Raw genomic sequence first — 26,246 nt, 5'->3', positions numbered from 1 at the left:
TTTCCCCTGATGTTCTGATAGAGAAACCAATAACCTGAAGGTAGTGAATGTTGATTTGGTTTACACCATCTTCTTAAGCTTCTTGGTTATCAAGGAACTTCATCCTGCCATGCCTGCACTCATCCCTGCAGCTTATGTTTGAGTCACACAAATCTTCTGTCTGGTGAGAATATATTTTAAGGAAGGTATTAGAATCCTGCTCTGAGATACCAAGAAATGGAGAATGTACTGCTTTCATGGTTGGTCACTCTAACAGTTAGGTCATCTCAGCCTTACAAAACCACACCTTCTTGTCAACTTCAATGTCTCTAGCTTTGCTTTCCCTTACTCTTCTCAAGCCTTTCTCTGCTAGGTTGAGAGTCCCTCTGTAGGTGATAGTTTTGGCTGACATGTTGTGATCTAGACAGTCTCCTTCATGTTGAGATAAATAGATCAAGTCTTTTTAGTTCTCCCCATGAATGCATTTTTGTAGAGCTTTTCTGCTCCGACTTCAATTTTCACTATCCCTCATAAATTGCAAACATTGGAACTGACACTATTAGTCACATCAGCTTCCTACTACCAACGAGTAAATGTATTATGTTGATTTGCCCATGAAATCAACAAATTAGACAGATTTGCTGTGGAATTATGCTAAGGATCACACTGAATGACTTGATGCCTTGCTCACTAGAGCTCCTGTTACATGCTTAGCCCAGTTACATGTGTACCCCGGCATTAAGACATATTTTGTTTAAATGAAACCTACTTCATCAAGCAATCTAAATATCTCACCTTTATTTACTAATCTTCTAATTTTATATTTTTTCCCAGGTTACACATGCAAAACTGGGACAGAATCAATCCCCGCTAATTCACTGATTTGCTTTCCAAGTCCTTGGTGGATAGGATAGGATAGGATAGGATAGGATAGTGAAGCCAGACAAGGCCCAGAAAGCAAATATAACTATATGAAAAGTAGAGAGTTAAATTCAGAATATAGGTATAAGCAGGAGCAGAAAAGCTTAGTCTTAGAAATATTAGAGGCAATAATTCATTAAGGTATGCAGAACATACTGATACAGAAGAAGAACTCATGTACTCAGAAGAACACCCTGATAAAGAAGGAAGATGAGCCAAGATCTGGGTATCCTTGCAAAATCATCAGAAACTTTTGCCAGATACACTAGGAAGTCAGCCAAAGTAAGAAAGTTCACAAAGTTCATGATGATGATGGGAGGCGGGCAGGGGGATTCCCCGAGACTGAAGGCCGGAACTCCCTCCCAGATTCTCCCCAAATTAAAGACCACACCTCTAACTCCGCCTAAACTTCACCTGTTATGAATATTGATAATGTATGTTGCAATTCTATGAATATACATGTAAGAAATGTTGTAATCACTTGCAAAAATCATATATAAACCTGTTCCTTTACTGATAAGGCAGAGCGGTTCTTCCATGATGACCTGACCGTTCCCCGGGCGCTCCGGAGGCCCGCGAAATAAAGTACCTCCTGCTTAAAGGCTACAAACTTTGTCTCTAAGCAGTTTCTTTTCGTTCATGCCTTTTTGGGGGCGGAATCTTGGCATCAATAGGATAGGATAGGATAGGATAGGATAGGATGGGATGCAGTGGGATAGAATAAGACAGCATGAAGAGGGATAGTCTCCAATTCAATCAAGGAAGATTTAGTCTCAGCATACAAAGAAAAGCTTTCTAACAGTAACAATAAAATAGGTAAATATATTGTTATGACTAACAATTTTTATAACTAACTCAGATGACTTTGATAGGATCCATTTGACCAAATTGTAGACATCTGAAATGTAAACATCTGTATCTAAACTCATCATTCTGTACTGCCTTTGCAGAGAGAAATTTTCAGAATACAACTTGTGTCATCTCATCCTAAAGCAGGCACCTGACATAACTCATAAGAAACTCACCTTGAAAGTGCCTGTTTCTCTTCCCTGCCTATAAAGGGAGGCTGAGGTAACTAATTCAGATATAGGCTTTTACCCTGTATTTTTTTAAAGTTGCATCAGAAGCTGTCAGGAACAGTTGAATAGAGATAACTGATCACAGGATTGGATGAGGTATCTCTGAAGGCACATTCCCAATTCTATTTTCAGTGATGCTGTGCTATCATGTAGTGCTGACTTGCTCTAGTCAAGATTTCCATAGTCCAACCGCTGGAGAATACTGTCTTCCATTTAGCCCTAAAAAGCTTTCTTATGACTCTTCTAAAGTGCATAAAATGACCAGAATGATGACTTTCACAAATGCTCTATTTTGTTGGACAGCAAGTAATAATGGATCACTGTTGTAAATATATCCACAGAGTAAGCTGGATTTGAGCTTCTGTCTTATTTCCTTTATATTTTCAGTCACGCTTTAAAATAAAAGATTATGTTTGAGGTATAAATCTGACCATTATTAGCTGTAATGTTTAGTTTGCTTCACTGTCTGAGGCTACATCTGTTTTCAAGCACGGGAACTACTGGGTTCTTTGCAAAAAGAAAATATCTACTTGATTTAGCACAATAGTCCAGGCAATATAGCTGGCTTCCACTCTTATGGAGAAAAACACACTCTTTTTCCTTCCTAAAGCCTCCCTCAAGCAAATCCAGTGTAAGTGATGGAAGGATATTAACTTGGATTCACTGAGGAATATTGCTATAGTAATTGCAAGGAGAACATTGGTGGAATGCAAACAACATTTCAAAAGAGTCATCACAGAGTTTCCATCAGTTCTTTTCAAGGTAGAAGCAGTAACAGTGAGTATTAAGCAAAGAAATTTGAAACTGGGCCTGGAACATTTTAAAGAAAGAACCAAAGCAACTGCATATCAACGCATGGATATGTGGGTTCAGCCAGCTTTCCGTCCCTAAATCTCTTTCTTTAACAACTTTTTTCTTTGTAATCTTGAGAACTGTCTATTCTGGCCAAATTGGATTCTTAGAATGGGTCTATTATTATGGCAGCTGAACACTTCCATGTAACCATTCAAACCATATAGGAAATTATGCACTTAAGGAGCATTTCAAAGAGGCTAGACTCATAAATAAAAATGGAACCAAGGAAGAGGGAGGGGAAAGGGTTCTCAACAGCCGCATTCATTTGCAGACCATCCTTCTGGATGCCCTTCATTCAGTTGTCTATTTTTTTCCTATTTGTAGTGGTTTGAACCAGGTTTTCCCCCTGAAACTAAGAAAGTGGTAACCCCCGAGGGGGTGGTGACCCTTGGGGTTTGACCCAATCAGTGCTCCCGCAAAATATAAACATATCTCTCCACTGGAAAAGAAGGTGTGGTACTTGTTAGAAGAAGGAGAGTGGCCATGTTGTGGTGAGGCCACGAGGAGAAGGGGCTCGGAGCCCCTTGGGGCTCTGCCCCCCCCAGCCCCGGCTGGGGGGCTATGGGGACTTGGAATGGTGTTGAACTGGGCTAAGTGCCTGTGGCTGAGAAGCCGAAGGAGTTTTCTCCACTGTGAGTGGGCAGACGGAGCAGCAGGGACAGCAGCGTCCAAGAGCAGTGGCAAAGAGCCAACAGATAAGAACCGGAGAAGCAACAGAAGCCGGCATGCAGTCGAGGCAGACACAAAGTTGTCAGAAGAAAAGGGAAGCAGCAGCAGAAAAGAGAACCGAGCCACTGCAGAGACAGAGTTTTGGGGGGTAAGAACTAAACAACCAAAACCCCCAAACTCCCTGGAGACTCCTGTGAGAGAGAGGAGGATGATTGGATTCACTTGAAAGAGTCTTGGAGTGCAGTATGCACTGAGAGAGGAGCAAGAAGCTCAGGCCCTCCTGAGAGCAAAGCCAGGACGGCCAAAGGAATGTGTGTGTGTGGGGTGACCTTCGCCCCCCCCTTGCTGCAGCTTCGGAGAAGCTGGCAGCCATCTTGAGATAGAGCACAGAAGCTCTGACAAGGGGCTTGATTTCCCCTGAGGATACCAGACTGTCGCGAAGGTTTTCGCACTTCGTTGATATGACCGTGGTGAAGCAACCTTGTCTGGGGTACCGCAGCCCACGGAAAGACCCCTTGTTTGGAGACGAGGGGCCGAGAGAGGCTTGGAGGCCTCCCTCGTGTGTGCTGGCAGAGAGCCAGCAACTGCTTCTGCTGATGGAAGAGAAGAAGAGACATGGCTGCTCTAGAGAGACCTGCTGCTCAGAGACTGGAAGGGGTCTTTTCTTCTTCTTCTCTCCTGGACTTTTATTTGGAGGGAGAAGAGATTTGGCCCATTGTAAATATTATTGTCATGGTAAAGATAGATATAGAGTTAAGATTGTATGCAGTGTGTTATACTATTTATTTATGTGTACAGTCTTGTAATATAATTCCCTTCCCCCCATATTGAGTCTTGTGTTTTTGTCTGGAAAACCCATCTCACATGGGGTTGAGATGTGGGAGGGGGGCTAAGGATCAGGAATTGGATTTTGGGCCTTTTCAAACCATGACACTATTTGATACCAGAAATGTGTTGTCTTCACAGTATTTATAAGCAGGGAATTGCTAACAGTAATAGAGAAAAGAAGTACAAATCTTCAAGTTGCTGCCATGTCCAGGTTTTTCAATGCCCCCTGTCTCCTCTCTGCTCAAAACACTCTTTGGAGCAGGGATGGTCTTGAACTGTTCCAAGACTACTTTTAAAGGTTAATGAGGAAAATTACAACAATCGGAATTGAGTAGCCCGTTAATTACAGAATTGTTTCCAGAGTAAGCTGACATTAGTCACTGCCAGTTGTCATTCTACATCAGACATTTCAAACAAGTACAAAAAAGACACTGCAGCATAGGAAGTAGGTAAAAAGCTGTGAAAAAGAGGATCTAATGGAACTTGGCTTTCAGAGCCAAGAAAAATTCTCTGACATGCAACCTAAATCCTGACAGTTGAGAACTGGGTGTCCAAATTACTTAGAAAAACTAAGCAGAAACTCTGTCTGACTCTTGACTTGGTAGAGGGAGCTTATTCAAGCTCTAATACACTTAACTACCAGCATCTACTGTTTTTTGTGTGAAATCTAATATTCTCTGTTCTGGCATTTTATTTGGACAATAATTCTGATCAGGGAATTAAATTTTACCAGCCTTGCATGGTTCAGAGAGCATAGAATGAAGTCAGCAGCCTAATATTCATAATATACTTACTCATAAAATGTTGTCCAACCATTTTCATTGCTTTTAGTGGCAAGAAGACCGGAGTTGCCGTGGTAAGTCATCATGGCCACTTCATGCCCCTGTGTTGTTACACTCTTGAGTGCACTGTTGGTACCAATTGTCACCCAGTAGACTTGGCCATCGGGTACCACCAGCCAGAGGGGCATCCCTGTGGAATCTCTTCGGATATTGACTAAATTGCCATTATTGTCAGTGATCAGGGTTATATCTCCATCTCCAGAATAAGTAAAATTGTAAAGATAATCTCCAGTGGTAAGGCTCTGAGTATAAAGGTGCTTCCCACTGGTGTCAAACAAGTAAAGTTCCTGGTCTATGGGCGAGGATAACTCATATAGATTTTGTGTGTTGAGGAATGGCTTGTTTTTCCGAATAAAGCGGATTCTGATATTTCCAAGATCAGCGACATACAGCTCCCCATCTGCACACACCGCCAGAGAGGATGGCGCGTTGAGTTTGGCATCCTTGGCGTAGCCATCGTCCCCCGAGAAGCAGTCACAGTTAGCATCATTCTTGCAGTCACAGCTGCTCGGGGCACCGGCCACGAGGGAAATCTCTCCATTGGTGGTGACCTGCCTGATGCGGTTGATCTTCTTCTCGTCGGTCTCAGCAATGTACAGGACTCCGTTATGGGAGACAGCCAGGGCTGTGGCAGACTCCAGTGTGGCATGGATTGCTACCTTGCTGAGGAGAAAGTGATCCATGCCTGGCACCTGGCAATGCATGGGCCTCCCCGCCACAATGCGCACTTGGTGGTTCTCAGAGATCTGTAGCACAACGTTATTGTCGAGGACGTAGAGTGAATTATCCATGGGATTGACTGCCAGATCCGTGGGCCACTCTAGACGAACCTTAATGGGAAAACAACACAAGGGAATTTTTAGAGCAACACATTTTTCCACTGCATGACTGCTATAATCAATCACAATGAGGATGTTTCAACATGGATTAAAGGGAAAATGGGTAAAAGGAAACACAACTAATTATTACTCCTTGATAGGGTGGCCATAGAGGACATAACCTGGATTGAGCGAGGGGGCTTAGCTCCTGGTTATATGAAGTAGACACATGGGGACACCCACACGCTGCATTGGAGTGGTGGTGGGAGCAGGGCGATGGACAGAGGCAAAGCATTCTGTGATTTCCCTTCTCCCATGCTTTTTGAACTGATGGAACCTGGACCTGATAGCAGAGACCTGGGACCACAAATTCTGCTGTGTGAAGTGCTATAAAATCAGACACACAAAATAATGATTCTTTTACTAAAGGTTTTTCCACACAAGTGGCTGAGCTCCTCTGGATAAATGACAAGGAGGAATAGACACAAAACTGGCAGCTGTGACAGCATGTGTGTATGTCTAAGTTATAACCTCCGATTTTCTGCTTTATGCTGCAAAAATGAAAAGTAGCAATTCACAGAAATTCAGGTAATTTCAATTCATGGAGAAAAATACTTGTGCCTTCATGGTAATTTTCACATTTTGTTTTAGCATAATGGAAGAATAGGTTCAAGAGTGACACATCACAGTTCTACACTGATAATCCATATACACAAATGAACTGAAACAGGACTAGCAGCGCCACAAGTGAGCACTAGTAGGTCTTTACTTCTAGCTCTGCTTCTAAAATACACTGTCTTTTCAAGTGAGTCTACTCTTTTAGTTGCCAAACCTAAGAAATGTTTACCAACAGAATTTAGGGTAATTTTTTTAATAAAGAATTCTAAGTTGTGCATTTTTTGGATTATTTTATTTTACTTTAAGTTTATTTAAGGAAAAAAAAGGTCAATGTTGTGCTGACGGGAACCAACCAGTTCCAGGATTGCCAACCAGTTCCAGGATTGTTTCTTTGTTTTGAACCTTCTTCTCCCACCATCCATCTCAGTTGCTGCTTCTTCTCATTTGTCCAATGTGACTATATTTAGGGGAGTATTTTGCAAGCTTATTGGAAGGAGGAGGAGTAGATGCCAGCAGGCTGCAGTCCAGCAAACCATCTTTCACTGTGATTTTATTTAAAACCATGAACAAGAAGAGACCAGGTAAGATCTGGAGGAATACAGGAAATTCCTATTTTTTAAAGCCTGTAGTTGGACACTTCTGCTACAGCCATGCTTTACTTTTGATGCTTCTCTTCATGTTTAAATCCCTTTTCAACATTTTTTTTAAGAGATCAGATGCAAGGTATTTAGTTCATTGTCCCTTCTATTGCCTGGATACGTGAAGCTTATTTTCATGGCTAAACAGTGTGCTGAACCCTGTCTACTCTGGTTCTCTGTTTGCAAAATCTCCTTCCTTTTCTCAGCTTCTGGCCTATTTTAACCCTTCTTGTAGTAAAACATTATAGCCTGTGGTTTTCTCTTTAATAATTCATGCCTCCATCCCTTCCAGTGGTCTTTAAGCTCTGCAGTCTTGAGTTAGCATCAAGAACTGAGTTTATTCTGAACTGACAAGGGAATTTTCAATTTCTTAAAAACCATTCCTTGTCAACAGTGGCAGCTAAATATTTCATGTCCTCATGTCCCAGGGAGCCTCAGAGACCTGACAGAAAAGACCCTTCTAGCCACTGTAAATGATGAAAAGCTGCTTCTCAGCCTGGTTTTTATTTTTTAATTAAACTTGTCTTCAGTGTGTTTCTCCAGAACAGGAGTGGTAGGTAATTGCCCATCCCAGTACAGGTTAATCTAAAAATAGCTCCTTGATTTTCTGAACCAAAAAAAAGAGTCTTCAGCTGACACATGTTCATCTCAGAAGTGTTTAAACATGACCTTTGTATACACAGAAGCTACACAGCCTGGAATTAAATAATTTTTAAAGCCCGATTCCACAATGATCTTGTGGTAACTGCCCCTGACAGTCACATAAAGAAGAAACGATGCTTGTAAGATGAAAAAAATACTATAGTGTGGCATTTAACCATCCAAATTTGCTTCTATAGAAGGCACAACAGCTTTTAAACTCATAATTTCATCTTGTTCATAAATTGCAGACAGTGGGAACCAGTTGCAAAGAAGCAAGAATGATTTTTCAAATTAGAGGGAAAAACAAGACAAACAGATTCCATATGGGAGCACAGAAATTATCTAGGTAGTTACAAAAAGGAAACCCCATTGACATCTATTGTGGCTGAATAACAGTTCTTAGCCCACCAGCTATGATCTGTATTTTCATAGGAGAGGACAACATTCCTGCAGCCAGGCAAACAACAAGTGGCACAAAGGTTTCAAAGGACACTGCCCCTGAACTGGCACAATTTGACAAGTTGGCCAAGGCCCCACAAAATCGAGTGCTGGGCTGTAACAGACTTCTCTTCTGCTCCATCCAGAAGTAAAACAATCATCACACTGAGATTTCTTTTTCTCTCTTTTTTTTTTTTTCTCTCCACCTTTAAGCAGCAGGACTTAAAAGCCCAGGATCCTGGTAGCTGCAACCAATTTGCAATCTGATGCAATTCAAGATTCTTGTTTTCCTGCTGTTGCTGATTTTGGCATCAAGGCCTCCAATCAGTATTTCCTAGATGTTAATTTGATTCAGGTCTAAAATTATGCTGGGTCAAATTAGGATGGGGGAAAAAAAGAAAAAAAACCTGTGGTTAGCTAAGATGCCAGAGCATGGCAAATAGTCCTACTGAAATGGGTACTGCTGCTGGGTCTTTTTAGTTTAAAGCAACTCCTTTCTTGATAAATGAGACCAAAAAAATCCTGTCTTTCTAGGAATCTGTGTCCTCCTACTGATTGGGAGCTCTGAAAGAAGTCTCTTCTGTGCCTGGGACATCTTTAAAATCTCGCTTACCAGAAATCTATGAATTAGGTCAGTCAGGAGTTTCCTGCATCTTTAAAGGATCTTTTTGATTCAGTCATTTTTATATCATAAAATATGTAGAAATGGAATTCTTGAGCCCTTACCTCTTTGACCTGGGGAGGCACACAGCTGTGCAGACAGGGTAAAGGCATAAGCTTCTATTCTATAGAAACACAACCAAAACACTGTCTTACCTGAGAAATGTCCATAACGGAGTCACAACTGAGAGGACGAGCAGATGTCAAGTCATTGGAACCCAACACAGTTGAGATGATTCCATTCTGATCAATCCGCCTGATCATAGTGCCATCTACAAAGTAAATCAGCCCAAACTTGTCCACAGTGATGCCTGGGGAGGAACAAAGCAAGACAGTCAGAAAGTGATGGCAACCTGACATGAGATGAATAGAAGATGGTGTGTAGTTTGATGCTCATGAAAGAGACTGCTGGTTTGGTTGGGAGCAATTTATTTTATTAAAAGGGATGAAATGAGAGTTGGGGATGTGGGAGTCCTGGTTATCAAGAACTTTGAATTGGCACCATTCCATGGAAGGCACTTCCAAATGGTATGTGAGGCAATTCAGAAATCCCTGCTCGCTTCTGGAAAAGGGCATGGTATTCAGTGAACTGCTGAAATGAAAAGCTTTTCTAATAGCTGTGTGTCTTGCATGTTCAGAAACCTGGTTTTATTGCTTATGGTATGAATGCTAAGCCATGCACATAAAAATGTTACACTGGTGAATCTTTCAAAACTGATGATGACAAATGCTGTGAAATATCCATCAGGTCAATCAAATTCCAGATGGATAAATGAGGGAGGATTTTCCCTAAGATGACCCTACTAATCTACAGTATTTCACCTGCTTTTGAACTTTGCTAGTGATTCATTCATTGTCCAGACCTTCGCTGAAGACATATTCCTGTCAGTGGATTTGAGGTCTGCTGACAGCAGTTACAGGCTGCTGATTCTCATTTCCTCACCTGCAGATATGTGCCATTTCACCTCCCCCTAAGCATCATTTCTCATGTATTTGTTATGGTAGCACAACCTCCTTTAATCCTCTTTATTCTGGGCTAGCTACCCTCTGCATCTTCCATCAGAGGATTTCATAGTGCTTTACACTTACTAATTAGACCTCATAGCAGTCTGTGAGTGTGATCATCCTAATTTTACATACCAGGAAAGTAACAGATAAAGCAATTCTCACAAGGTCACAGAGAAAGTTCATGACTAAGGCAGGAATAAGAAGTTAAAGGCTTCGTTCACCTCTTCTTTATGCTAGTATAAATTAAAATAACTCCACAGATACTAATAGAGTCATCCATCTCATCTACCCTACAGTGGCAGAATGCCACTCAGCATAATGTTTGAGTGTCTTAAAGACACTAAAAGACTGTAAAGGAACAGAAAATTAATGTAGAAGCCTGTAACATCCTTTTCTATGCAAGTGAAAATTCTACTTGGAATACACAAATATTAGGATCTTCCTGTTTGGTTTCTTTCACTCTCAGGGTAACAATCACTTCGCAAAAACAGACATCTGCACTGTGCATCTAAGCAAGTATTTGGAGCTTTTCCAATCAGTGGAGAGAAAAATCTACTTCGAGAGTGCAATTCATATCTCCCTAAAGCACATATCCCCAGGGGATGATATGAATCCTGCTAGAAATACCTTTTCCTCCCCATTGACTATAAAAGGAGACTACAGCAAATATCTCCAAAGGAAACATTTATTTTGTAGGCAGATTAAATTAGTGAGCTGAATCCTCTCTAGACAGTTTTTTTGGCTGTTATCATGGTGACAGAAATGATGGAAAATGTTTCAGATAGAAAGCTTTTAGAATGTTTGAGGAGTGATCAGATCTTGTGTTTCTCCAAAATGCTGTTTTACAGCTAGATCCCCTTGTTTGAAACATTTACCCTCAGTCTTCATGCACTGTGAGCTCTGCTATGAAGTACAGATGCAGCAGTTTACAGATCAAAAATTCTGGAATTTCATAGAGCAGGGACTAATCCTCTGATTGTTTTGGCAATTAAAAGCATGGCCTTCAGCCAGTACTGTAACTATTGCATGGGCTGGAAGCAATGGGGATAGGTAATATGTGGAAAAACATATCATATTTGGTTATATGGAAATCCACAGAAGATAATCTGGCCTGGAAGGAAAACCTCAGACCTGAGTCATTGCTTGAGAGACAGAACAAACTTCTCCATCGGGCTGAGGAAAAGGAAGCGATTCAGACATGGTTGCAACCTGTTAATTCAAAGTCAACTAGGAGTCCGGGAACTGATGTTTCAGGTCACTGAGCTGAATGGGAGCCGTTTGTTATTGCCAGGAGGTAAAACCAGCATTTTGTTACTTCTTTGTAACATCTACCTGTTTGAATGGCATCATTTTCATCTGGATTAGATAGTTTACCATCAGAGCAGTGTGGTTTCAGAACAGCAGCTAGGGCAGTGAGGAAAAAAATTACTTGCTGCTTTCAAGATGTTCATTAATTTTTAGAGGGGATTATATAGCAGGATTGCTGAGATAATGGATGACAGGACTGAATGAGCTAAAAGATTGCTTCTAGTCTTACACTTTAATACCTGTGTTTAACTCATGCCAAGATAGGACTGATCTTTGCAGGATCATGAAACAAGAGTCTCAAAGAGGAGTAGAAGGTAACTGCTGCACATCTAAATTTACTGAGGGTGGTGAGGCACTGGCAAAGGTTTCCCAAAGAAATTGTGGCTGCCCCATCCCTGGAAGTATTCAGCACAGGTTGGATGGGGCTTTGAGCAACCTGGAAGGTGTCCCAGCCCATGTCAGGGGGGTTGGAACTAGATGATCTGTACAGTCCCTTCCAACCCAACCATTCTGTGATTTGGTAAGTGTTATGGGAGAAGTCACAGTAGTGGTGCCCACTTATTCTCACTATACAATATAAATACATCAGTTGTATCTTAGCACTTTGTCAAGTGCTTGCAGAGGCATCTGACAGTACAAGCATCAATATCTCACTGGCATCCATGGCTTTCTGGAAGCTGTCTTCACCTACCATGAGATGTGTCAGCACTGTGCCCTGGCTGGTGCCCTGTCCAACGAGTCATCCAGGATACTGGCACGTCACCTGTTGCTGGCATCTGCTGTTGAAGGTTACTGCTCCTCTAATTATTTTGCCAGTGTAAGAGCAAGTTCTTTCATGTTTGCTGGTACTTGCTTGACAACTAGGAACACAACTGAGCTCTTTAAGCAATATGGTAGATGTGCTTTTTCGGAAGAGGCCTGATAGAGGATTTAGCTGATCTTAATTAGCTTTTGTCAAATACGAGAGTCTCTTACCCATTCCTTGGTTCACACAAGTATTTTTCAGGGTGTCTGTCCATTAGTTTGTGTGACAAGCCAAAAGCCAGTGAAGGGTGGCAGGCTGGATAATGTGATTTTAAATGAGGCAGAATTTTCTCTCTTACCTAGTTCCATATGTATTGGATTGGACTTATCAGCAGTGTATGCTGACAGTCGCTCAGTGTGTGCAATGCTGGGGTTTGATGGCTGGTCTGATTACCCAGTTACAGCAATAATAACTTGGACACACTTTGGTTCTTGAGCCAGCTCTGATCAGTTGATAGAGCACAACTTCATTTTGCATTCCAGGTTAGACAAAGAGCTTACACACCTGAGTAAGTTAAAGTGGGATAGCAAAGTTACCACTTATCACCCTGCCCCAGGGCAATGGCATGTATATGTGTTCTTATCACAGAGCACTTCTCTGTTTATCCTTCTTTCATGGAGGTTAAGCAATCTCAATTGCCTCACATTTCCCAAGATGTTCTCCAGGGAAGCAGAGTTTCCAGTTTGCCAAAGCCCCAAATTCCTATTTGCACATGCTCCTCACATGGCAACTACTCCAATCCCTTCCTAATTTAAGCTGATTGTCTTGGAATCAAAATTAATTACAGAGAGGAGCTCTGCTCTCCCACAGACAAGTCTTTGGATGGATGACTTCTGTGAAGAGGAAGAGAAGCATCTCATGGTTTCTCTGCAGCAGATTGTGGAGGTTAGATTGGACCTTTCTGTGTTTCCTTTCTGATAATGGTACAATTCCACTTCTGAGAGCTGGCTCCTGCAAATGGGCACAGAAATGGGTAATACACATGTTACATGTGTTAAGCCAAAGGCCTTGGCATGCTTTGGCAGAAGGCCCCTCTCATGTTTCCATAGGAACACAAAGGAATTAAAAATTTTCAGCATATAGCTCAAAGCTCAACCTGAGAGCTTCTGAGAGGAAACATCTGCTGCCCCTACCCAGGTAGCATTGCAGAACTTTAGGTTCTGAGATATGAAATACATACATTATGAAATCATGCTGGCTTCTCTTGGATAAACAGAGATATCTTAAGAAACAAGGGCTTGTAGCCCCATGTGCATCACACCAGTGAGTTGTGATGATAGAAAGTTGTGACGTGATGACATTTGCTTGAAATGTCAGGACCTTGTAGCAAGAAGAGGTGACGGCACAACGTTATGCTTCAAATAGCTACTGGTACATGATGAGTTTGTCCTAGAATACAAACTGCTAGAAGTGATTACACTGTGCATCTAGCTCTAGTTAGGAAAAACAGAAGGGGAAAAAAACCTTTTAACTAAAAAAAAGGTGCTTAAAGAAATCTACCCATATGCAATGACAATCTGAAAAAGAGCTCACAGGAATTCCCACAAAAAGTTTTCTGCAAAGATCAGCTTTGTGCTCTGCACTGGTCAAGGAGGGAACTACAAGCAAAGAATTAGGAAAGGCACAGGGAGAAGAACAGTTAACAGCGATCTGGCCTCAAAAGAACCACCCTTTTTCATGACCTGGTTAAAGAAATTGTGGAAATTATTAGCACAGGGTGCCTGGAAGTACAAAATTAGGTGTTCAGGGAGGTTTCTAAGCCAATTTATGGTGGCATCTAAGCAAAGGTCCAAGTGCAATCTTTTCAGAAAGTCCCCTAGATGTTCATGACTGGCATCTGGAGTGATAGCAGAGAAAGATCATTCTATCATTGACCACTCATGGGAGACCATTCATACATTTCCCTGTGTGACTTTTTGGCCACAGTAAGAGACAAGATATTTTGTTCCCTCAGCCTCTGGTCTTCCCTGAAATGGTCTTTCTATTATTATCTGATAATGAAAATGTTAACAGATTCTGGAGGGTTGAGTTTTTTCTTTTCATTCTGTCAAACTCTTGAACACTTAGCAAACAACTGAGATTTTGTTTACACATTCAGCAGGACACAGTGAAGGAAGCAATCTGTCCCCAAATTAATTACTTCATTTTGCATTGGTGTTATGGTGCTAAATGAATGAGATGCCCTCTCTCTCCCCACGTCCCTTCTGAAGCCTTCTCCCTATTTTGTCAGTCTTGTCACTGCAATCTCTCTTAATTGCAGGCTCCATGGTAATTTCCCTGCCACAACATTTTCCCGAGAAGAACCACTGGTGAGTACTCAGATGAAAAGAAATGCTTTGACAAGCTGAAGTTTTAATTTTTCTTTAGATTGCTTGTAGAAGAGGATCATTATTAGCAGATGATAATTAGGAAGTGGTAACACTTTAATTTGCAAGGATATATTGAAATTCATTAGCATTCGAAAGCTTTGCTGTACACTGTGGCAAATGAATTGGAAATATCAGACTGGTTCCTAATAGCTGTGATAAATACCCTGACCAAACCACTGCCACCCCTATTTCATCCATGGATCCACCTGTCCCATGTTTGCGTAACCTACTTTTAGCAGAGAAGCCAAAGATAGGTGAAGTGTGAAATTCCTGGAGGGTTTTATCTCTCGTAATGTCTTTTCTAAGCTGATCATCTAAAGGAAGTTCTCCCTCAGTGAAGTGAGACAAGAACTTCTATCCAGAAGGTACTTCAGAGAAATGTATTGACAGGATAAGGAATAATGGTTTTGAACTAAACTAGGGTGGATTTAGATTATAGATTAGGAAGAAATTTTTCCCTGTCATGGTAGTGAGGCACTGGAACAGCTTGTCCAGAGAAGCTGTGGCTGCCCCATCCCTCAAAGTGTTCAAGGCCATGTTGGATAGAGCTTTTAGCAAGCTGGCCTATTAGAAGGTGTCCCTGCCCATGTCAGGGGGGTTGGAACTAGATAATCTTTGAAGGTTCCTTCCAACCCAAATCATTTAATGATTCTAAGAAATTATGCACTCTGAACTCAGGGGAGTTGAGGTGAGAACTGGAAGAAATTATCAAAACTATGGGGAAAAGGTTGCTGTTCAGAAAGTAGAGAAACATTCTGAACAATGTTTGCTGCAGTGGGGACCTCATTCTTCAGGCTATCAGATCCAGGAGAAGACTGGTATTCCCAGAATGTGGTTCATACCACCTTGAATACATGCATTGGCATAGAACAAACCACCTTCAGGGTACTAGTTTCTTTCCATTGAGAAGAGAGCCAAAAAATCTGCTTAGACCAGAGGTCTGGCTGGTCCAAGAGGCTAAAAGCATATTCAAAAGTATATGTTGACAACTCATGACTGATTCTCATGAATTGCAGTTTTTCATCTCGCAGGATGGTATTCTTTTAGTCTTTTCCAGCAAGCTGCAAATATCAGCTAATTAAAACATCATGAAAGGTAAGACTTTGATTCCTTATAATTTTTGAAAAAGTGAAAAGTTGTCCTTAAAATACAGAAATCCTACTTTGCATGAAGCAATTATGTTCAGAGAAAAAAATAGCTCTAGCCTTAAAAAGTAGAGTCTTGTGAAGAGCTTGAGAATTCTTGAAGAATTGAACTTTCCAAGTCCTTCCCTGGCCACCTGATATCTCCCACAGCTACAGAATTGTTTTCAAATTTCCTCTGACCATTTTCTTATGAGTGTTTATTTGCCTGCCAAGACAGTGAAGCAGAGGATCACTTGCGAGCACTGGTTACTTTTACAATAAATCATTTTTATTTTGAACTATTATGAAATACGATCATATGAAGGAAGAGCATTTCTAGTTTTTCTTGCTAGGATGAACACCATGAAAGTGTACACAATGGTGACGTTACATTGTCAGCACGAGTTTACACTGCTCATCATTAACTGAGGTGAATGGGGAGTGAGTCACGCCTGTCACAGTGATTGCCTCAGCAGACTTTGCAAACTCAGGTTAGAACCAGATCAGGGAACACTGTTTAGGAACTTCCCAATGGCAGTGTGGGCTTTCTGGATTATTATTTTCTTGTTGCCATTCTGTTTTGTGTCATTTCCTCCTTTACCCTCCATTTACTTCTGTTTTGTGGAATTTTGAAGCTGTGAAGAATGAATGCATGAACTGCTTGAGAATCTTGCTGTTATAAGATTGAGGTGGGAGAAGAGCCTCCTGAGAGCTTCAATTGCCAACAACAAGGATTTCAGTGCTGAAAGCTTTGAAGTCTGCTATAGCAAAGCAGAAATGTAAGTCATCTAAACCTTGCAACATCCACCCATGGAGGGAAATGAATAATATTCTTCTTATCTGGTACAAGAGAGAAAAGAAGTCCAACAAAAGTTGTGGGTTATTTTTTTTTTGGCACTGGTTGAACTTCAAAATGGTGCAGCAAGTTGGATTACAGATTTCTGGATTTTCCGATCTCATGACTCATCTGCTGGACTGCCTGAATCTCTCTGCCCAAGTCACTTTTTTTTTCTTTTCATTCAGCCTTCTCATTTCAGTGAGACCACTTCTATACTGCAACCTGACCACAAGTAGCTGTTCCTTCTCTATACCTGTGCTTCTGGCAATACTTTAGCCCAATATAATGGTCAACTCATGGGATTCTGGAGTGCTTGGAAACCATGCCAGGCTTTTTGAACATTACAAGGGTAGAAGTTTGGCTTTTGATGCTTTTTGGCAAAGAAAACAGGTCTCCCAAGGTATATTTTTTTGCATCCTGCCAGGAAACAGATAGCCAAAGTGTAACTAAAAAAAATAAAAAAAATCACAACTAGACCTGACACAAAAGGTCACTAAATCAGTTTGGGTTTCTTGGATTCAGTAACAACAATGTCATCTCTATGTCATGAGAAATAACTTCCTGAGAACCATGGAATCATTGAATGGTTTGGGTTGGAGGGCACCTTAAAGATCATCTAGTTCCCAACCCCTACCATGGACAGGGACACCTTTCTACTAGACCAGGTTGCTCAAAGCCCCATCCTGGCCTTGAACAACTTCCAGGGATGGGGCATCCACAGCTCCTCTGAGCAACCTGCGCCAGTGCTTTACCACCCTCACAGTAAAGAATTACTTCCTTATATATAATATAAACATGCCCTTCAGTTTGCAGCTATTCCCCCTTGCCCTATCACTCCATGCCCTCATCAAAAATCCCTCTCCAGCTGTCTTGGAGCCCCTTTAGCATTGGACGGGTCTCTAAGGTCTCCCCAGAGCCTTCTCCTCCAGACTGAACAACTCCAACTGTCTTTGCCTGTCTCCATAGTCTAGCCAAGAAAAGAAACAACAACTTAGCTGACTTCATCTTCTCTGCTCTTAATGAAATAACTTAACATAGAATCATGGAATGGTTTGGGTTTGAAGAGGCCGTTAAAAGCCATCTAATCCAAACCCCCTGCCGTGGGCAGGGACATTTGTTAAATGATCCCCAGGTTTTGCTGGCAGATTGCTTTACAAAGAGGTTGGGATAAGCTTGGACATTGCCGTGGCGAGGAAGGAGGGGGCTACCACCCCCTGACGTAATGGAAAAGAAAACCTGCAGCACATTGATGTCAAAGCCAAGAACCTATAAATAATTCCTCACACTCTTAACAGCTGGGCAAAAGAAGACATATAACAGGCAAAAATGCCACACCTCAAACAACATTCCTGTGTGGGCATCCTTCTCACCCCTCTACATAAACACTGTTGAAAGTGTGTGCAACAACAGTACCTTCCACCTCATCTCTATACTCCCTGAGTGTTTTTTTTCCAAGGAGCTGTGGACAGCTGGGAGGAGCGACATCCTCCATCTGCAGAGCTTGTTACCTTGAGACTGCCAGACTGAAGTCTTGGCTACACAGAGGAGCGCATATGTTTGGCTAAACCTGTTTTGAACAATTTATTTCACAGTCATGAAGGCTGTGTGATGCTTTTATTCAGATTTGACTGTGCTTTTATCTCATTTCAGTATGTTTGAACCAGGTGAAATTACGCTGAATTGGACCATTCCCATATCAAAATTAGTATCCACCCCCTATAGGATTTAAGCTGGATGCCATGACATATAACGTCAATGTCTAAACCTCAGTTTACATATCTCTGAGCTGTATGTTGGTTTTGCTGCCATTTTATATATATATATGTCAATGCTTATAAAACTTTTTTTTTTAATGCCAAGAAAGCCTCAGTGAACTGGATGTTAGTGAATCCAGTCCAGATTGGGATGGACCAAGCGCTGTTGGTCAGGAGGAGTAGTGGTTAAATGGCTATAAAAGAGATGGATGGATTTATTCTATTGCCCTATGGCATGTGCCCATCACTACCCCCCTCTGGTTTGGCACTCTTCCCAGCCACATCAATATGAAGAACCAGGACAGGACTGGCTGAGGGTGAGACATAATTATTTCCAGAAGCAAGCACTTAGGATGTGTTTGTGGGGAAGGCTTGCAAAATCTGAGAGTATTTTCTGGACTGGAAAGGAGAGCAGTCTCCAGTGTGACTAAACAACCTGCTTTCAAGAAGACCCCTTTAAAAAAGCCTGTGAAGAAGAAGCAGTCTCACCCCTGGGATTTGTAAGGGTGGCATCAGTGCCTTTGCCTCCATCTCCGCAGCGGGTATCATCAAATGGGAGGCACTGATCCCCAGTTCCAGCCAAAACCTCTGAATTCTTCACAATGTCTTTCACTGATGTGGTTGACTTGATTTTATAGATACGTCGGCTGTTGGTGTCGGAGAGGTAGATGGAGCCGGTGATCGGATCTGTGGTCAAGTAATACTTATGAGCTGGGCTGTGGCTGAAAAACAAGGGTATGACATTATTAATTTTTTGGATGATTTGTTTCCTTGAGACAACAGGCAATGCAAGCACTTTAGAGAGTAAAAACACACAGGGCAGAGAAACACCGGGAAAGTGAAGGAGTGCTGTATCGGATAATGTTAGAACAAGGTGTGTTAAAGCACAGGATCCTGATCGCTGTGTTGGGAGTGCTCTCTGGCATGGAGGGAAGCAACCAAAGGAAAGGGCTCTCTGACCTGAGCCAAAATCATGCCAGGAACTACTACAGGTTGAGTCCCAGTGACTGCGTTTGCTTAATTTACTTGTTATAGCTATAGTCCTGAAACTGGTGTTAGTGCAGTGCCAGAAAGTGAAGGGAACACCAGGGAAATAGAACAAATAATAATTAAAAAAAAAAAAAAACTGCCCTCCCAACAAAGATTCCAATGCAAACCCCAAAAGCACTCTCCCTGTATATAGCACCTGAAGATACATCCTGCAAGATCACTTCATCAAGGCTCATTTGGTGCTCTTGCTGACTCCAGCAAAGATTCTGAAGTGCTGTACTGCCCTGGCAGAGACTAAGGGAATCCTACCATTGAATTCAGTTGGGCCTCAATGATGACAGAAACAAAATAATTCCCTGAGTGGCACATTTTTCCCCAAGTAATGTATGAACTGGGGTTAGGCTGAGGAACCCTAACATTGGTCCCCTGTTAAACCCCATTCACTCACTGCTTCCTTGGGCACAAAAAAGGGTGGCTGAGGAAACAGCGTGAGCAGACAGACTGATAATGTTTTTAGCTCCACAAATGCAACACTAAATGAGCTCAAGACTGAAGAAATTAATAGACTAGAATCCACTTTATGGAAAGCATCCAATGGGACTGGCCAGAAAAAAACCATCAGATGAGTTTAGACATAACTTAAAAAACTGTCTTGCAAGGATTTTACCTATAGTTTAATATAGATACTAAAGCTATTAACTTCCTTTATTAAGTGTTTACTACTAGTGTGTACTGAACTGCATCTCTTCTAAGCCTGAAATCAACAGATTAGACTTGTAACCCCTGCTGCATAGGTCTCCTCCCTTTTAAGGAAAGGCAAAGTAATAATTATAACAAGTATGAAAGTGTCTACTATTCTCCAGAACACCTTCAAGCTGTCCAAACTCATCAAGTCCCAAGAATTCATAATAAAAATCTAGACCATAGTTCACTATTTTGCATTTAGTGGAACTGTTCCAGGAGAAGCTGGTTAGAAACTTGAGTGTCAATCATAGTTGACTCTATTCCTCATAACAAGAAAATTTCTTTATCTTTCAACCTTTACATTAGGAAAATAAACCCTTCTTCAGACATGTAAAAACTAGTGAATTATGCTCAGCTTAAAAAAGTAGTAAGTAAGATCTTCATTCAAATTACTTAATACTTTGTGAGGGGAGAGGGGGAAGCACCTTTCTGACTTATTCTTGAATAACCCTTGTGATTTATCTTTCTAAAGTCTGAACAGATTTCATCTCCGCAAATGACACTGATTCTTGCTAAATAAAATGCTCTGACCTTCGAGACAGCTCCAGCCTGACAGTTCAGTCACCATCTGTATTCCTTCCCAATGACAGCAGGCTGGGAGGGTATTATTTCATTTACCTGCATGTCACTCACACTAAGCAAGTGGCTTCAACCCCGGTGGAAGAAGTTCCCTGTGGGAATCCATCATCCATTTCGATCAGGGCCTTACATTTTCTGCTGACTGTCCTAACAAAGCCTAGCTGAAAGTCAGATTTTGAGCTGTTCATAATCTCTATTTTGCATGACAGGTGGACAAGAGGAGGACAGTTTTGATGGCACACTGTAATCCTTTAGCATCTTTGCCTGTCAAGCACAGATACCTTTCCCCGAGTCTTACACTAGGCTATCAGCAGATGGGCATAGGCAAATTTTGACTTCCTCAAAGAAGAAGAAAAATGTGGGCAGAAATGGAAGTTCCTGCTCCACTCTCCCACCACTATCATTGTGATTTTATTTTGGATTTCATAGCCTCACTCTGGTGCATTTTATTATTGATTACAACCTTCTGTAAAAAAGAAAGATCTTAAAACTCTTTCCTATTCCCAGCTCATGTGCAGAATAGACACTAAAACAAACTGTTGACAATGGTCAAGCTGGAATTTACTCCACTGGCCTCTGCCAACAGTTTTCAATGCTATATGGGGAAGATATCTGCCCTTGCATGAATTGCACAGTGTTACACACTGAATCTTTTCTTTATCACTTTCAGATCTTTCAGGATGAGAGATGTTAAATAAACATATGTTAGTCATGTAAAAACTCCCAGACTACTTCCTTTCATATGCAATAATGCACGAGCACTGGAGCCAGGAACACTGGGCCTTTGTTTTTTATTTAAAGCCACAATCAATAGGCAAATCTAAGTGGTAAATTGGACTGAACTGAACAACAACTGAAATAAATCTGCCTGGGGTGAAGCAGAGAAGACTTTCCCCCCACTTTCATCCTCTCTCATTGCTCAGCTAGATAATGGCCCAAAACAAAAGACAGGACTTTTTACTATTCAGCAAAGTTACAGTTCAGCAAAGTTCATCAGTTACAGTATTTGTAGTCTTAGAATATTTATCCCTCATATTGACACTACTACTAGAAAAGGACTGTGGGGGAAGAGCTGATATTCCATTCAGCGTTCCTTTAGCTATTACATTTTTTTTAGAAGAAAACCTGAGCATTGCATTGATATTTTAAGCTCCCAAAGCAACAACCTGAAGTTTCAGGAATGGAGTGGGCTGGTCCCTAGCCAAGAACAGACACTTTGGTGGGTATTTGTGGGCACGATGGTGTAGTCACTAGGAATGAGGACAGTTTCATAGGCAGAAGTTCTGCAGGCCAAAGTGAAATGGAGGTGATATTGCTTTCCTGAATGCTTGTGATACAGTGATGTGCTGGCGAATTATAGGGAAAGCTTCCAAGTCCACAGTGATCCCTGCTGTTTGAGGTTGCATATAGGCTCTCCCACACATCTGTCTTGCCCCCTTACATTTTCATTCCCATTGTTTGGACAGGATCGTGCCAGTACCATTTGGGGAACTCTGCAGGTACACCAAGGAACTCCAACTCCATTTTAAAGTGCTTGTGCTTTACATGATTCCTTATACAGACACATGGGGAAGGAAAGGGATAAAAAGTTGAGTGAACATGTGACACTTATGGATTGCTTCAGCTGTACTATGATAGATGCACAGGCTTTGAGCAAAGGCTGATATTATCTCTTTGGGCCCAGAGCCCATGTTTTGGAGGAGTCTGAGGAAGGAACCTCCTGCTCCAGAGTGGGAAGCCAGTGAGAAAAGGGACAGGGCCCCTGGTTTCAGCCGGTTCCTTACGGTACATCAGCACAGCAGACTTGACCTTTTCATTGGCTTCTCTAAAATGCCAGGGTATTCATATCACCAAGCTTTAGATGGTTACAAGGTGGATGCCTGGTATCAGATGGTATCAGAGCTGGCTACCTTAACTCTCTTTACAGGCAGTGGAGAGAAATATATATAATCTTTTGGGTAAGACTTGCCTAACTATTTTCAACATTTATTTTACAAGATGAACTGCATCTTAGTTTCTCAAATACAAGAGCATCTACCACCTTCTCCAAGGACAACTTTTATTATTGGTAACAGTACAGCTCTGGCTCCCACTGTGGTCAACAGACAAGAGCAGTCACACACCAAAATTATTTATCCATAAACCACTGATCTGAATAAACCCCTGGGGCTTTTTTAAATCTGATGTCCCTGTTTAAAGACATGAAACCACCTCTAACATTTTCTGTGCCAGCTACTCACTTCCCCTGTGAGCGTTGCTGGCCACATGCATTTGCTGGTGACTAAAGAACTACCAAATTCCTGCAGCCAACCGGCTTTTGTTCGGTGGGGCTGTTTCCATGGGTCCATGCTAACCACCCTGCAGCTCAAAACCAGAGGATTTTATTGTAGCTTGTGTGAGGTACTGGTCTTTTTTCCCTGGGTGACATTCAAGAGATTAATAAGGAGGCCACACAGAGCAGTGAGCTGAATTTACACTTGGCCTTTTAGTGTTTGCAGTTTGTGTGTGATGCCCAAAGCTCTTCTAGTGTCACACACTGGATAATAAAACTTTATAACAGTGCCATAAGCCAAGCCAGTAACCGCAAAACACTTTTGATCTGATCCTAGGGCAGTTTTCTGAGATCTCTCTCTTTGCCACTAATTGTAGATTTGTCTCTCTAAGGTATGAATGGAAACAAGAAAGGAAGAATAAATTTAAGTGTGGCCACTTTTTGCATATTTTCAAGACAGAAATGCCTCACTGCCCTCCACATTCCTGCAGAGCAGGTATCATTATTTGGTGATGCTTTTTGGCTTTCCCTTTCCCCTGCACTGAGGAAGCTTTTGCATATGGATTTCAGCTTTTCCAAAACACTAAGACTCAGTCCTATGGATCTCACCCTTTGCACTGTTGACCTTCTTTGGTGTTAAGCTTAGAACCTTCCAGTTCAGAGCACTTGAGCTTTAGCTGAGACTACACCCACTCATTTCCCTGTGGCTCAGGAATGAAGAGGCTTCCTAACAAGAAATATTATGGCAAATGACACAGAATAGACAGTAACTCAGATAGGTGACTCCCTTAATGTAGTAACAGATGGGAGTATTTGATCCAGAGCTCCTCACCTCCTCCCTCCCTGATTCCCCTTTGGGCTGCATTGGAGCAGGTGTGGCTTGGATTTCTTTCACTTAATCTCTCAGTTTTTAGGAACTGCCTAAGGGCTGAAGCCCTGACAAATTTGTAAGGCTCTAATGGCATCTACAGCATTTGTGACCATCCATATTTCTTCCCTGAGTTACTGTTTTCATATATAAAACCTCTTCTCAAATCAGGTATTCAGATGCTGCCCTTCACAGTCAAAGCAAGTGCACTTTAGTGGCTGTGTACTTCTTGGGCATTAAGGATATAACCTGGCTGTTCCAAAGACAAATTAGTTTTTCTATTGCCTTCAAATGATGTGAAAGAGGAGCTGGGGGGCTGGAACTCAGCCTGATGAAGACAGTCAGTGAAAAGGTCTTGAGTACCAACCTCCCAGCCCTGCTAATAGATGCTTTGGGCCAGTCCATTACGCCATGAAGCTCAGCCCTTCATTATTGTTCTGGCAATAAGACAAAAACCCAGTTTCTACTCCATTTCATTTCCAGGCATGCAGATAAAAGGAACATTTCTGGTTTTGCGCAGCCTCTATGAAGTCAAAGAAGCAGTAAATGAAAAGCATGTAGCAGGAAAAATCCCCAATCCCAAATAGAAAATAAAACTAAACACACACACGCAAAAACATCCCAACTCCACAGTCTAAGCTTCTAATTCAGAAAAGCAACCAGGGAGAAGGATGGGAAACCTGTCAGAGTCAGAGAAGTCATTGTAAACACAGGCAGTGACAGGAAGTTGACATCTTCCGGAATGAAACTGATTGGATCAAACCCACTGAAACTCCAGTGAACCCAAGTGACAAATATTCTTAGTGACAAAGCTTCAATTTAGGAGTCTCTCTTTCATCTTGTTTTCTTGTCATTACTCTTTTTTATTGCATTTCCTGGCTAAGGTTCTGAGTTGCACTACCTCCTATCTGAGCCTGACAGACTTTCACGTGCCAAAGCTCTCTGTGAAGAGCTCAGACTGAAAAAGTTACAAAAACTTACTTCCCCCGGTGGGTGGTGCTGGGAGACATATGGATCTTCATTATGTCTGTGAAACCCCCCAACTCAAAAGAAAGACTTTTTACTGTATGAGAATTATTTTTGCATCCTAGCTATTCCAGTGACCTGTATCCTGATGCTGTTCCCATCGTACTTTCTTGGTTAATTCCCACCCATTTTTCCTTCCCCTCTCCTCCTCTTGTTACCCTGCTTCTCTTGCCTGTACTTCCCCTGTCTCCAGCTATAACAGCTCATGCAGAAGCCTGCACAGCTCAGCATTGTGATTAATGGCTCCCAGTTCTGATGACTGATTGCCTATGCCAGTTTTAATCACGCCAGCTTCATTTGCTATTGAATCATCTGGAAATGGCACTTGTGGCTCACTGTGTAACAACATGCAACAAGACAGGGAGCAGCATAAGAATTCTCCACTGGTTGGCTTACCTATGTCTGAAATCTTTATTTCTGACAGAAGACAGGAAAGCAGGGAATAGAAGAAAGAATGAGGTGTTAGCAGCTTGGTTCGATGCATTATTAGCAGATTGAAAACTTGACAGTAACTGTATCATACAATGCAATAATAAATAAAGACTTAGCTGGAATGACACTAATGTATTTTATATTGGATATTACTTGGCAGTGAGCTCACTTATGTACTGCTGCATATCACAAAGGAAGTGTGATCTCACCTGCTTGGAGTTATTCACTTACGTAAGAGATAGGACCAGGTAGATTTTATCACTGAGTGCAGCACTGAGTTAAACAGATGTAGATGCAGATATCTTTACAGTTTTTTTCACTCTCAGTCAAAGAAACACCTTGTGATTTACAAAGGTAACTTAAGAGTTGCACAGTTATGGGTGGCAGTTCATTGCCATAACCTCGTGAACTCCTGCCCAGAGGACTGAAATTATGCCGAGCTGGACATTTTTCATACATCTAAGTTACATACCCAGCTGCAGCTATCTACAACCCATAATGCATTTGCTTTCCAGAACACTACACTCAAAAACCACCCTCCCAAACAAACCTTAGAGCCAAATAGTGAGGATGTTAATCTCAAAGGAGATGCTGATCTGAGAAGACACAAGCAAACTCCATTTAGTCCAAAAGCAATGGCTTTCCTCCACAGCTTTTAGCCAGCCGACATCTGAACCCACTTACTTTACAGCACACCAGAGTGAAGAAATGTTTATTAGATCCAGTAACCTAAGTGTTTGCACAGATGAAGCAGCAATCGTTCCAGCAGATTTAACTCTGGAGTAAATTTAACTCTGTGGCTCTACACAACAGCCAGCAAGGCCACTCTGTCAAGGCTTCCAATTTTCTCTTTTCCAATGAGAAAATACTCTGCAAAACCTCTGATGGGTCTGGTATTTCCACTGACAATGAAACAGGGATTGGGGTTTCAAAATCGTACTTCTGGGAGTGAAATATTAATCCCACTCAGTTGCAATGGGATCTGGGTTTACCTAGACTCTTCTGGAAATCTCACCTTTGGTCATTAAAATAATTTTCTGGCACTGGAATAATATTACATTCTTTAATGAGGACCAGGTCTGAAGGTTTATTCCAGCTTCCCACCTTACAAACATGAGAGATACTATGTTCTCATGAATCAG

At 41.7% G+C, this 26,246-nt stretch overlaps 1 protein-coding gene across 10 annotated transcripts in view; it reads right to left on the bottom strand.

Moving 5' to 3' along the window:
• Positions 1–26,246, bottom strand: part of TENM4 (teneurin transmembrane protein 4) — a 603,970-nt gene that overhangs the window by 40,465 nt on the left and 537,259 nt on the right. For 7 of the 10 annotated variants that reach the window (XM_027677557.1, XM_027677561.1, XM_027677563.1 and 4 more), the window contains 4 exons: positions 25,069–25,089; positions 18,683–18,915; positions 9,144–9,298; positions 5,126–6,003 (listed from right to left, as the gene is read on the bottom strand). In XM_027677557.1, the coding sequence (XP_027533358.1) occupies positions 5,126–6,003; positions 9,144–9,298; positions 18,683–18,915; positions 25,069–25,089 (1,287 nt within the window). The remainder of the gene's footprint in view (positions 1–5,125; positions 6,004–9,143; positions 9,299–18,682; positions 18,916–25,068; positions 25,090–26,246) is intronic. The other 3 variants (XM_027677560.1, XM_027677562.1, XM_027677567.1) reach the window with 1 other exon arrangement.

The sequence above is a fragment of the Neopelma chrysocephalum genome, unplaced genomic scaffold (genome assembly GCF_003984885.1).
Source record: "Neopelma chrysocephalum unplaced genomic scaffold, ASM398488v2 Primary Assembly neopelma1_43, whole genome shotgun sequence".
Classification (NCBI taxonomy): domain Eukaryota; kingdom Metazoa; phylum Chordata; class Aves; order Passeriformes; family Pipridae; genus Neopelma; species Neopelma chrysocephalum.
The sequence above is the reverse complement of the archived record's forward strand: the minus strand, read 5'-3'. Positions and strand labels throughout refer to the sequence as shown.